The 13,249-nt window shown below is 46.1% G+C and overlaps 2 protein-coding genes across 7 annotated transcripts in view; one reads left to right on the forward strand and one right to left on the reverse strand.

Moving 5' to 3' along the window:
- Positions 1-480: 480 nt before the first annotated feature.
- Positions 481-4,969, forward strand: LOC1271411 (adapter molecule Crk). Of its 3 annotated transcripts, XR_009766548.1 has the most exons (4): positions 481-844; positions 1,010-1,189; positions 1,280-2,265; positions 2,359-4,969. XR_009766548.1 is itself a non-coding variant. In XM_061662018.1 (3 exons), exon 3 carries the CDS (start codon positions 1,328-1,330, stop codon positions 2,165-2,167), a length of 840 nt encoding a protein of 279 aa, XP_061518002.1. In that variant the 5' UTR covers positions 481-844; positions 1,010-1,193; positions 1,280-1,327; the 3' UTR covers positions 2,168-4,969. The 3 variants fall into 3 exon arrangements, 2 of the variants coding, with proteins under 2 accessions (XP_061518002.1, XP_061518001.1); XM_061662018.1 differs by having other exon boundaries at positions 1,010-1,193; positions 1,280-4,969; XM_061662017.1 differs by having other exon boundaries at positions 1,280-4,969.
- The window catches only part of LOC1271410 (uncharacterized), a 123,227-nt gene continuing 112,701 nt past the window's right edge, over positions 2,724-13,249 (reverse strand). For 3 of the 4 annotated variants that reach the window (XM_061662015.1, XM_061662014.1, XM_061662013.1), the window contains exons 6-10: positions 10,067-10,164; positions 9,635-9,973; positions 9,382-9,501; positions 8,710-9,263; positions 2,724-8,637 (exon numbers count right to left, since the gene is read on the reverse strand). In XM_061662015.1, the coding sequence (XP_061517999.1) occupies positions 8,202-8,637; positions 8,710-9,263; positions 9,382-9,501; positions 9,635-9,973; positions 10,067-10,164 (1,547 nt within the window). In that variant the 3' untranslated portion in view covers positions 2,724-8,201. The remainder of the gene's footprint in view (positions 8,638-8,709; positions 9,264-9,381; positions 9,502-9,634; positions 9,974-10,066; positions 10,165-13,249) is intronic. The other variant, XM_061662016.1, reaches the window with a different exon arrangement.

Genomic DNA, 13,249 nt, shown 5'->3' on the forward strand with positions numbered 1-13,249 from the left:
CTTATAGAACACGTGGAGAGTGCAAGGTAAGTAAGCAAGCAAAGCATTTATAGCCAATATAAGACGCCATTATGTTGTTTTGTGTTTCATTTAACGATTTTTTCATATATAAACGGGGCTTGGTCGATTTTGGGTTATTCGATTTGAATTCAACTGAAGATTGTAATTTTGTACCTTTTAAAATGGTTTTAAAAATTCGATAAAAAGGGATTTTACTTTGCATTTGACATTTAATGTGTAAAATCAGTACAATTCGCTCGAAGAACTGTCAAATTTTGAAAAGAGCGTTTATCAAAATCGCGCATATTGGGGAATACCTGTACTCGACATATGAACAGAAACCGTTACATTATTTTTCAAAATGTGTTTCTCAACTTTTATCAAATTTCTCAACATCCCAAAAATTTTGTCCATCGCCGTCATCCACCGTGACAGTGTGCGAGATGAGCTAACCTTGCGCCGCCCCTCGGACTTTGACAGATCTGACAGCATCGCAAATAAAATGTGACAGATTTGCGTGAAAAGGAGTCGCCTCGGCTGCCAATAATATAGTTGTTGTTATTAAAAGTACCGATTAATTGAAAGCTAATTCCTTTCGTTCCCCCGCTTTGGTTGTCCTGTACGGATTGCACACAACCGCAGAACCCGCGGTTCGATTCTATACCCCGTCGGCCACAATTGCTTCTTGCACAGTCGGGGTGGAGAGGACGCGGCAGTGCGAGAGCAACAGCAGCAACAGCAGCAGCAGCCACTCTATTAGCATAATTGGCCCGAAACACACAAGTGCATTTGCGAGCGAAGGGGAGTGTACGAGTGGCGGGGCAGCGATTGTTGGGTGGAGTAGGTACGTACGTACGGCAAAAGGGGCAATGGGATTATTAAAGAAAATTAGAAAATCGCTAGACGCGATCCGGGCTAGCTAGCGCGACTGGCCTCTACCACTCCCCGTTTTTTGTGTGTGTGTTGCTGCTTCCCGTTATGATTAACTTTTTTTTTTATTTGATTGCAGTGTATTCCCTCGTCTCGTGTTGATGCAGAACATTTTGCTACGATTTTCGCACTAGGCGGACTGGGCAGAATCGGACGGGCTTGACGGACGGACGCAAACCCACTCCCCTCCCTCAGTCTAACGCCCATATCGGAAGTGGAAGATATCGCGCGTTCATTTCGCGTGTACAGCGAACCGTAGGTGGGTAAGGCGATGAAAATTTGCAACTTGGTGTTACAATTCTCCGGACCGTGTTGAGCATAACGTATCTTTTGGCGTGTGCCATTTTAGGTGTAAAACAAAAAGAAACCGCAAAAGGCACCTCACCACCGCTGCACCATGGCATCCTTCGACGTGTACGATCGGTCGAGCTGGTACTTCGGGGCGATGTCACGCCAGGACGCAACCGATCTGCTGCTGAACGAGCGCGAAAGTGGCGTATTTCTGGTGCGCGACAGCACAACGATCGTGGGCGACTTTGTGCTGTGCGTACGGGAAGACTCGAAAGTGAGCCACTACATCATCAACAAACTGCCATCGGGCGATGAGTGTTTCGTGTACCGGATCGGCGACCAGACCTTTGCCGACCTGCCGGATCTGCTGTCCTTCTACAAGCTGCACTATCTCGACACGACACCGCTGCGCCGGCCGATGGTGCGCCGGCTGGAGAAGGTCATTGGCAAGTTTGACTTCGACGGGAGCGATCCGGACGATCTGCCGTTCAAGAAGGGTGAGATTCTGCACATCATAAGCAAGGACGAGGAGCAATGGTGGACGGCGCGGAACGGGGCGGGCCAAACGGGCCAGATACCGGTGCCGTACGTGACGCGGTACGAGGAAAACATTATCGAGCGGCCAAACTCGGGTGGTGGTGGTGGTGGCGGTGCTGGTCCGGGCCATCATCACCATCACCATGCGCATCCGGCGACCGGTGGCGGTGGGATGCATCATTCGGAGAATTCGAACATTTTCAAATCGAACCTCAACCGGCAGCTGCCAGCACTGGCGCGTGTTAAGCAGGAGCGCGTCCCGAACGCGTACGACGAGACGGCCCTGAAGCTGAGCGTCGGCGACGTTATCAAGGTGCTCAAGACGAACATCAACGGACAGTGGGAGGGTGAGCTGAAGGGCAAGATTGGCCACTTCCCCTTCACGCACGTGGAGTTTATTGACGAGTGAACCGGTGCTAGCTGTGCTGGGGGAGGAAAGGTTCCCCTCTCCTGTTTCGTGCTGATAGAGCGACTTTGCGCACAAACCATTATGTGTTAACCGTCTCCGTGAGTATGTGTGTATGTGTGTGGTAGTACCGCTTCGGTTATTTTTATTAATTTAACGGAATTTCTGTTCTTTCGAAACAAAAAACCGACCAGCGTTTCGGTTCGAAACAGATGTGAACCCCGTGACCCATCCGGGAGGGGTTTGGCGCCCCTATTTTGGGGGTACCGGCGGTGCATGTGTGTGTGAGTGTATGCTGCTCCAAGTAACTATATTTAATGTGTACAGCTTTGTATTTAGTCCAGTTTTGTGTGTAAGTCAAAAACAACAACAATACCCACGAAGGCGCGTGATGGGAAAGGTAGAAGGGAGGCAGGCAGTAGTAGTAATGCGCCCACATCATCCTGTGTTGTACGTGAACGTTCCGAGTCATTCAGTTTAAGGTGATTTTAATTACAATTATAGGCTATAGTTATTATTTGTAAGTAGTACGTTTTTTTCTCTTTTCTTTTGTTGATGGTGATGATGATGATTTGCGATTCCGAGGCAACAAACAACACAAATTCCAGGCAAATTTACAGTAGGTTTAGCTTAGCTGCGAGAGAAAAAGAAGAAGAAGCTCCTACTACTGTAGGTAGATAGGTACGACGACACGCTTAGACACAACACGAGACAGCCTATATAGACGAGTAGGGTCATGACAAGAGAGGGGAAGGGGAGTTTTATTTACCAGCTTATTATATTACATTCAAATGTGTCCCCCCTCTCGTTGCTGTTGTTGTTGTTGTTGCAAGAGGGTTCGCGATCCAGAGGACCCGAATCGATCGAACGCGATAAGTCAACTATCGGGAAGAAAGCGAAAAGAAACTCTGTAGATTTTAAGATTTAATTATTACACTTTTTTAGTGGATGGGGGGGGGGGGAGGGGGGAGTACATAAACAGCAACATCAGGGACAGTCGTGTGTTAACACAACACTCTCTCTCACACACTCAGGTCCACTCGTAGCGGACGTAGAACAGGAACCATGATGGCAAGATTTGGCTGGGAAAGAGAGTATAAAAAACAGCAGTGACCAGTTAGCAGAGAAATTAGCGGAGATTTTCGGTTTTATAGCTTTTGTATGTACCGACCAAGCAAGTAAAAAGTAGAAGAATGAGAGGAGCAAGAAATATGCGTTGCAAAAGGGGCACAAAAACGGTAGGACAACAGATAACCGCATGGATACGATTAGCATATAGGTGTCCTTCAACTCTTTCTATCCTCTCTTTCTCTCTCTACCGTGGCCAAACGATCCCACCATTCGCAGGCACAATCGTATCGCACCGGCCACCCTGCGTTCCACATGATCAAGTAGAGTAGAATGATTGCAGATCGCAGGGTTGTCTTTATGTTTAGTTGATTGTAGAGCACGTGTAGAGATGGATGGCGATTTCCCCCCAATTTGAATACGTTTCCTCATTATTATCGCATTGATCTCCTGCTCTCGAACGGCGGATGTATGTAGGTGAATGCATCGGTTCGGGATGATCTTGAATGTTTTTCCCCTGAAATGCCCCTCACTCCTTTCCCCGCTCTGTTTCTGTTTTCGGCCCAGTCAACGAACGACGTTTCCCGGTAGATTAGAGGAGTGTTTCGATTTAAAAGTATATAACAACCAAAAGCAAGTGAGAAACAGGTACCGGTAGCGGTAAAACAAACGCTTTTGCCTAGCACTACTAGTGTGAGAGTGAGAAAAACAAACCACCCCATGATGATGATGATGATGATGGTCCCAGGCCGTAAACGATCGTAGGTTGAGCACGGATCTAGGCGCGGGAAACTGTCACGAAACTGAAGCAATTTATTTTTATATTAGAAAACGTGTATGTGTGCGAGTGTACGTGTGACGAAATGTAATGTAACGAAGACGAAGCGATAGCCTCCAGACAGGGCATGGATGGATACGAGGCAAGGAAGAAGAAAGGAAGAAGATTTCTATGTTGAAGGCTGTACTAAACACACACAACACAACCCTTGAGTGTGTATCTCGGGGTGTGTGTGTGTGTGCGTTAGAAGTTGGATGTGATTCCAGGGGCAAGAAGCTAATATTGTTTCCTGCAAAGAGCCAAACCCAAGTAGAACGATGACGACGACACCAAAAAAAAAGAGAAAACCCCATAATACGATGTGTCAAAATGTGCAATATAATAAGAACTGCAAGCAAATCGAATCGAAACAGAACTTCCCCCGGGTTTGTTTTTGAGACGGAAGAACGAGTAGTAGCGTCGCCTATATAACGATTGTGCAAACGGTAACAACACGACCCCTTAAGTGCAGTATAGATAGTATACACCAAAATAATAGCAAAGAAAGGAGTAATCCAGCAAAGAAAACAACCCGCAGCAGCAGCAGCTGAAAACCCCCTCAACACCAACTCCATTTCGCCCGTGTGTTGCTAGTGGAGAGTTTGGGCGAATCCGGACCGACCAGCTAAAATAGAACCGACCGCGAGCGAAACAATCGCATACAGAATATATATGACGAAAACAAAAACAAAAACAAACAAAAATATTATATTTACCAAATACATAAGTAGCAGAAAAGAAAAAAAAAAGAAAAACAACCGGAAACCTACACTTACACAACGCAAAATGCTATAAAATTTAACAAACAAAGCCAATGCAAACGAAAGAAACAAAAAAAAAAAAAACAAGAAAACGGTATCAATATTCAAACACATACTTTGCGAAACAATTTAGCTTGAAAAACAAACTAAATCACACACCCTTAAAAAAGATACAAAATCATAATCGAACAAGATAGGAACGATCCTCAAAAAGAAAAGAAGAAAAAAAAACAGGCAGCCAAATCGGCACGTTTGTTCAAGAAAAGAAAACAAAACCAGAACAAAAACAAAAAAACGCTATAATGTATGTATAACTCTCTATCTCCCTTCTCTCGGAACAGTTTTGGGGTTGTGTTTGCGAAATAAAAAAAAAAAACAACAACATATATATAAATATAGTTCGTAAGTCGAAGAAGCTGCAGAGGAGGAGAGGTCACCTATAAGTTATCCCTTAGAGCTCCTGGATGAGAAGTGAAAACCTAAGCAAGAAAAGAAAAGAAGAAAACAACGGTTTAGTAGAAGAGGAAACGATAATGCATTTTATGCATAAAAGCGATGAAGAAAAAAGGAAACAAAAGAAAACAACAACATTCTCGAATGCAACAAAAAGCATGTATTTGTATAAAAGAGAAACGAAGCGAGAGGAACAGCGATAGAAGAATGGAAGGAAAAATATAGTTCTGTATTGTATCTTTGCAAAGTTAAATTAGTTTTTCTTTCTTTCAAAAGCAAAATCATCCGAACAGCAACAAAAGTTGTTTTGTTTGTTTTTGTTTTTATATTGTGAAAAATTCTGTTTTTACATACTTTCTTTTTTTATTTAGGACTTTCTTTTATTTTCACTTTTCTCACTTTCCACTAATATCCCGCCTAATCAAATTCGTCTCCTCCTGCCGCAAACTCTGGTGTGTAGTTTTGTTGTTTTGCATATTCTTATTTGTGAGTTTCTTTTTACTTTTCCCTTTCTTTCCAATATTCCACTTTTTTGTTTGTTGTTTACTATTTACAGCTTGTTTTGTGTTAACAAACACTAACTTTCGCGGGTTTTTGTTGTTATGTGTTCTTTCTTTCCTTTCTTTCTTTCCTTTCTTTCGCTTTTGCTTTACAACATTTAATACGCTCAAAATTCACTAAGAAGTCGCTCCTACTAAACCTCAATTTCCCCGCCAAAAACAAAACTGGGAAGTGTACTGTATGTGTGTGTGTTTTATGTGTGTTTCGTGGTTTGTTTGTTTTTTTGCTTATAACGGGAGTGGAAAATTAGTATTTATATTTACGAAACACGAACGCAGTACGAACTACACACAGTAAAAAAAAAACACAAAACAAAAATCAAAAAGCATTTTTTGGGGCAGCAGCAAATAACACTTGGAAAAATTGGCAAAAAAAAAAAACACAAAACAAAAAAAAAATCGATACAAGAAGTGAACGGGCAAACGGGGTTTGCATTGAAAAAACAGAAAAGAGAAAGGGACAAATGTAGAGACAAATGAAAAGACGTAAGAGGAAAAATCCCGCATTTTATCGCTCGGATTGCTAACTTTAGTAACAAATTAAATATCTTTTCTCTTCGTCTAACGTGGATATGGTCTGTCCTTCCTTGGGATTTACACACACACAAACAAACATACATTCCCAAAAAAAGGGTGAGGGAGTAAAGGATTCCCCAGATTTCGTTGCTCATGAAATTGTTATCTACAAGTAGCACGCACAAACACACACACACACACACACACACACACACACACACACCTCCTTTCCTTCGATCTACACTCGATCTCGATCGTTTTCTGGCGATCATAGGGAAAATGATGAACCATATCACACGCATTGGCAGTTTGTGCTTTATGTGTGTGTGTGTGATACGATTGATGATTTTCCACTAAACTCTACAGTTTATGTAAATGTATGTGCGTGTGTGTGAGTGTCTTGTTCGTATTTTTTCTTAAACTTTTCCCATTTTGTTTTACTTACACAAACAATAATACACATCTTACAGCTTGCGGCGCTGGCTCGCTTTTGTTTCTAACACACTAGCTTAGTTGGCCAAGCCCACTTACGGCTCCTAAGTCAGCTTCCCATTTCTTGGCTATTTGCTGGCTTATGTGTGTATGTTTCTTTAGGAACATTAATCCGTTCAGAGGGGGGGGGTTGGAAAGGGGGAGGGATGATATTTTGGGGGGAGGGCAAAATCCTCATCTATTGCCTGGTGGTAGCGGGGGGAGAAAGGGGGTTCGTATATAATGGAAGACACGCACGCAGTGATAAAAGTCAACCTCTCTCCACTCTCCACTTTGTTCCTTTCTTTTCTCGTCCGACTTTTCTCACTTCTCAAGAGCCTCTTTCTAGCGACGACACACAGGCACACACACACAGCAGCAGTAGCGTGCGGTACACATGTATCTCTCCCATATTAAGGTTTGCGTTCACTCGTTACACATCTTCCTCTAAATCCAATCTAAAGGATTGTTCGTCTTTTAACTAGCTTTGTATTCAAGTGTACGAAACGTTCGTCGGCATTTCCGCGTCGTAATAAACTAAAGTTCTTTGGATATCTCTCTCTCTCTTTCTCTATCTCTCCAGGCTTCTCTGCTACTTGTCTTCAGAGCCTACTATAGGGAAGAAGCTCTTTTAATGGGAAAACCAATTGGAATGTAATCGATGTAGTGTTTTCTTATAAGGAACCCAAACTAACCCAACCAGGGAGGAATGGACATTGGAAAAGCAAACAAATTTGTGTTATTTTAGCTTTTTTCTTTTTTTTGAAAATTCGTGACGAGTTCTTGGCTTCTTGTCTGGTTGATACGATCCTTTATGTACATGACGTATTTGATCTAGGAGAAAAGAACAGCAATGGTCGTCGAAACGGATGGAACGGAATGTTTCACATCCGTATTCGCAAAGCATTGAGTACACTTCACCAGTAGTACCGCTAACCCTGGTATACCGTAGTACTTGAGAGCTCCCCTGTTGAGCAGGGCTACACACACACACACACACACACACAGCTCGAGTTCCCTATTCGTATCTCACACCCTTATCACCTACGTCAGGAGCTACTATTACTACTACTACTATTACTACCTCAAACTGTGACTATATTAGCGCTAAGAGCATCTTACCAGCTAAACAGATACTACACATAATCCTGCAAATATCGTATATATATATACTTACTACCCTTCTTTGCTTCTACTTTTCTCTCTCTCTCTCTCCCTCTTCTTTATTACACCTTCTGTGTTGGGATACTGTTGATATGTTGCCTCCCCCCCCCTCCACAGTAGCAGCCGAAATCCTGGTCCCTGCTTCAGTGCAGGTAGCTCTGCGGCGCTCGTTCCAGCGGGGACGGTGGGGATGGCCAACCAAGCGCTCGCTCGACCACCACCACCGGTCATTCCTGCTTGATGCTCCCGCTGTGATGATGGAGCGATAGGTGCGGTGCATAGTGGTGTCCTCCACCACCACCACCACCACCACCACCACCGGATGTGGCAGACGAAGGTGAGGACAGTCCGGGCACGAGCCCGGCCGGGAATAGCTCTCCACTGGCGGACGAGTGCGTCGGGCTGTCCATACCGTTCGGTGGGTTTATTCGCTTCTCCTTCTGCCGCCGGTTGCAGAACCACACGCGCACCACCTCCTTCTCCATGCACAGGTTGTCGGCGAGGGTGGAAATCTCTTCGCTCGTCGGTTTGCAGTTGACGAGGAACGCTTTCTCCAGTGCCACGCGGACGGACGTTTCGATCGAGGTGCGCTTCTTGCGCCGCCGGCCCATCGTTTCCGGCGTGGCCATCGTGTTGGAGAGGGCGGCGGGGCTGAAGATGCGTCTGAGGAAGAGAGAAGAGAGCGTTTGATTAGAGGTAATTAGGCTAATAGTTGGAATGGCAACACCAGCTTACCCGCCCGGGTTGGAGATGCTACTGTCCGCGTCCTCGAGCCACTTCTGCAGCAGCGGCTTTAGCTTGCACATGTTCTTGAAGCTCAGGTTGAGGGCCTCGAACCGGGAGATGGTGGTTTGCGAGAAGTCATTTCCGTACAGCTTGCCCATCGCCAGCCCCACATCGCCCTGCGTGAAGCCGAGCTTTATCCGGCGCTGCTTGAACGTTTTGGCGAACTGTTCCAGCTCCTCCAGGTCAGTCGTTTCTTCGGGCGACGGTTCGAGGGCACGTGGCGCGGCGGAATGCTTCTGCAGCTGGGGTGTGTGCGCACCGGAGCCGGGCGTGGAGGGGGTTAGTATGCCGCCCACGTTTAGCTGGCTTACGTTCGGCGGTGTCGTTTGGCTTGCACCGAGCATGGCGCCCGTCTGGGTTGAGTGGTGATGGAGTCCCGGGCTGCCGGAGGGACTGTGCAGTGGAGAGCTGGTGGCGGTGGCGCCCGGTGTCGGCGTGGAGCTGGTCGGTTTCAGCTGCTGCTGCTTCTGGAGGGCCTGCAGCTGGGCAACGGCCTGCTGGACCTGGAGAAGATGAAGGAGAAGGAGTGTGTCAGAACAAACGTGTTACAATTAGAGGAGGAGAAGTTGTCAGGGAGAAGTAAAAGAGAGGGGAAAAGCCATGCAAAGGAAGCCAAGTGACCTGCATCGAAGTTCGAGAAACGGTCTGTCCCTCGCTGACGATGACGGCGGCACTCCCATTGCTGGTGGGCTGCTTGGTGGCACAATCCGTGCCGGGCGTTGGGGAAAAGCTTAGATTTAGCTGTCCCGCGGATTAAGTGCAAGCATTCCAGAGAGAACAGAGAGAACAGAGAGAGATACAGAGCTGTACTACACAAGAACAGCACTCGCCTTGTTTCTCATCCTAAAGGACATTCTAGATAACTGCTACGTACCTGATTCTGCATGAGAAACTGAGCGGCGGCCTGCGCTTGAGCCGTGGCCGCGGCTGCAGCATTCCCGTTCGCACTCGCTGCTCCTCCCTGTACCTGCAGCAGCATGTACTGCTGGAGCTGCTGCTGGAGGGATGCTTGCTGGGCTTGCAGGGCCTGCTGGAGCATGCCGATGTCTTGTCCGGAAAGGCCGGCCAGTCCACCGAGCCCGAGCTGGTTCTGCAGGAACAGTGAGCTGAGGGGCAGATGGTTCTGTAGGGCGGCCAGGGCGACTCCCAGCCCACCGCCCGGCACGGCACTGGAGGCGGGTGGTGAGGGTGTCCGTCGCGATGAATCTGTGATCTAGCGGGAGCGAAAGAGAGAGAGAGAGAGAGAGAGAAAACGTTAGTACAGAGCGTCTAGAGATGAGAGTGAATTGCGCGTTGCGTCGCTTACTAGATTGAGTGGCGTGGTTCGCTCCGGACGCTCGTTTGGAATAGGGCTGCTGAGGTGCTCGCGGTCGCTGCCATCGTCACGGTCGCTGTCAATGTCGTCTGGAAGGAAAAGGGAAGGAAAGGAAGCAAAGAAAAGCACATTATTAACACACCTTGTGTGAAAGTGTGACCTACTTTAAGGCACTCAAAATACAATAAACGCTCAAGAGAGGACCTTGGAAGAGGTGATGGTGGTGCAAAAAGGGGATTTGACTTCCTTAAATCCCCTTTTCTCTATTACGGATGAAAAATTACATCATTAAGACGGATTCCGGACTTCGGTGGGGAAGTGCACGAAGAAGCGTGTTGTTGTGTTAAGACTTGTCAAGGACACGAGTCTTTATTGTACAAAAAGGTGTTGCAGCCTCTGAAGAGGGTTTTTAGAACTCAGTGCAGCAAAAAAAAAAAAAAAAACGGTTATCAAAACAGTTGTACTTTCTTCCTGCTACAACTGTTTCGTCCCTGGCTGTGTGTGTGTTTCACCTCATTTGTGGAAGGACCAATCGGCACTGGCACAACAGTGGCAGCACAATGGCGAAAAGCCGTTTGATGCGACATATTGGATGCTGGAACCCCTTTCCCTAAAGAGCCCTTGCTACACCGAAGGACACCCGTGGTACGAAATGCATTCCCCGTGCTTCTGCTGCTGCTGGTAGGGGTTCGTCACCCCTTTTTCCTTACTCTTTCACAAACGTTCACCATTCTCTGCTGCTATTACTACTACACACTCCCTTGCTATTTTGTGCACATTTTTGAAAATAAATCTATGTGTAATGCGTGCGTCGCCGCTCAGGAGGGAAGCATGCCGTATATTAAACAATATAACAAGGGCGTAACAAGCCGTAGAAACAACGTTGCAACGTTTGGAAAGCTCGCCTGGAAAGCGACAAGTTCAAGGGTAGCCGTACTGTTGTTTTTAAGAAAATGACGACGTTTTATGACGACGAAAGCAGCGGCCATCGGTTCTCGAGGTGAATCTAGAAGCCCAGCAGGGACTGCAGCAGCAGCAGGTCGCCTCATCGTTGTCCGAGGTCAGTTGATGTAACGGTTTGAAGGTAACGCATTTTCATAAGCTTTATAATTTCTTTTTCTCCCCGAAAACTAGGTCATATTTATATAGAGTAGAATGGTGAAATTACGTGAAATATACAACCCGAAGGCAATAAAGTTCCGAAAAACACTCAACGCAAGGCTAAACGAACCCGCTGTAAACGAAAAACTGACCCGCAAAAGGCGACGAACCCTCATAATCATCACGAAACACAACAATAATGATTTATACAATAAAACTGCAATAAAAATCAAGTTTCAAGTATTTCAAAATCCTCTCTCTGTCGAGAGAGAGATTTATGGTTAGATGTGAGTAGGTGCACGGAACCGTCAACATCGTGGTGGTGTGGATGGACGAAATGCACGAACAAATCACGCAACTGTGCTCAATGTTCAATGTTCAATTTAATAACACAGAAAAAAAAACTGTACACTAAAAATTGTGGAAGAAAAGTGGGGTTCAAAAGTTAAAACTGAAACGAGCACGGCACAACGGCACACACGCTGACAGTGACAACGGTTTGGTAGTATTGGCCCAGGCGATATCGGGACAAATCAACGGTATTGTTGTGTCAATTATCCCAAAAACAGTCCCGCGATCGAAGGGAATGGAGCAGGAGATGCAGTAGGCCATGATGATACCATGCCACATTGGAAGTAGTGTGGGTTGTGTTGCTTTTGTTGCTGGCAAACACAACCCTTTTTGCTTGCGTTCTTAACCACCAAGCCAAAGAAGAGGAGGGGTGGAAATTAAAAATTATATCGTGAATTATGGGTTTCACAGACGCCTCCTCCCCTGAAGGTTCTCCCTTTCCTCTGTGCTATCGATAGCACGATCGCGTGTGCGCGCCGAGGGAGGAACAACACATACAGAAACACATAATTGATTACTGTTGCGGGCCCGAAATGGCGCAATTGTGAGACGATGAGGCTGTGTGTGTGTGTGTGTATGTCATCGAGAAGCCCGGAGAAATTGGTGCTGCTGCTGCCCGTAAACAATCGTTTGCAAACGCGGCAGAACTTCGGCAGGGTTTGATTGATCAGCCATCTCGCTGCCATACACGCGCAAGCAATGCGCAACGAGAAAGGGTTGCCGACGTCACCACCGCCACCGACCATGTGCCACCCATGCGTTAGGCAGCAATTAGGAAGGAAGGGCGTCAAAAGGACCGTTTAGGAGGCAGCAAAAATTAAAACTGTAAATTTATGACACAATAAAAATGGACGCCCTTCCCGCCATTCCCGAAAAAAAAAAATCAGGGAAATTTGGGAAGTGCCGTTTTTTATCCTTCCCTAAGCAGCATAACTAGAAGCTACATGGTGAATGTGCTTTTTTCAGGAAGTTTTTTTCCCTTTTGTTGTGAAAATTCAACGCATCCCTGTGATTGCTGCCGGGGTGCGCTGCTGCAACAAATTGCATGAAATTTGTTCTAACGCATAAAATGGTGAATGATTGATTCTTTTTTTTCTGCTTGTTGTTTTGCTACAACGACAACGCGATGTGTGTGTGCGGGTTCGTTGTTCTGTGCTCTGGCTGCCTTCATGTTGTCCACGTCACACAAAACATAACGGAGGTTTTAACTTCTGTACTTAAGTAGTAGTGATCGATGTAACGGCTGATGACGGCGTCCCGATAAACTGTCCCCATCCTCTATGTGCTCCCTTTTGCGCAGAGACAGCGAGAGCAGGAATGGGAAGAAATGCAGCACCGAGCGAGCAAAAGGAGGTCTTACCATATTCGGCCTCGGGCTGGGAATGTCGGCTTGTGTGTGTGTGTGTGTGTGTGTGTGTGTGTGTGTGTGTGTGTGTCTGTTTTCCCCCTTTTTCTTGCATGCATTTAACAGACATTGGCTTTGGTTTTACCGACATTTGGATTCTGTGTATATGATATTGAGGAAGGCTGTAAAATTCAAAATTTCCAATTCAAAGTCAGTTTGCTAATGTGCAATCTACCTTTCCTGCTGTGACAAACACACACACACACACATGGGAAAAGGTAGGACCGTTCGTTTCTCTATGCGCGCGTATAGATAAAAGGACGCGCAAACGGGTTAAGATGGCATCATTCAACCCGCTTGATAGCATTCAAATGTCA

This window comes from Anopheles gambiae, chromosome 3, assembly GCF_943734735.2.
Source record: "Anopheles gambiae chromosome 3, idAnoGambNW_F1_1, whole genome shotgun sequence".
In the NCBI taxonomy this organism is placed as follows: domain Eukaryota; kingdom Metazoa; phylum Arthropoda; class Insecta; order Diptera; family Culicidae; genus Anopheles; species Anopheles gambiae.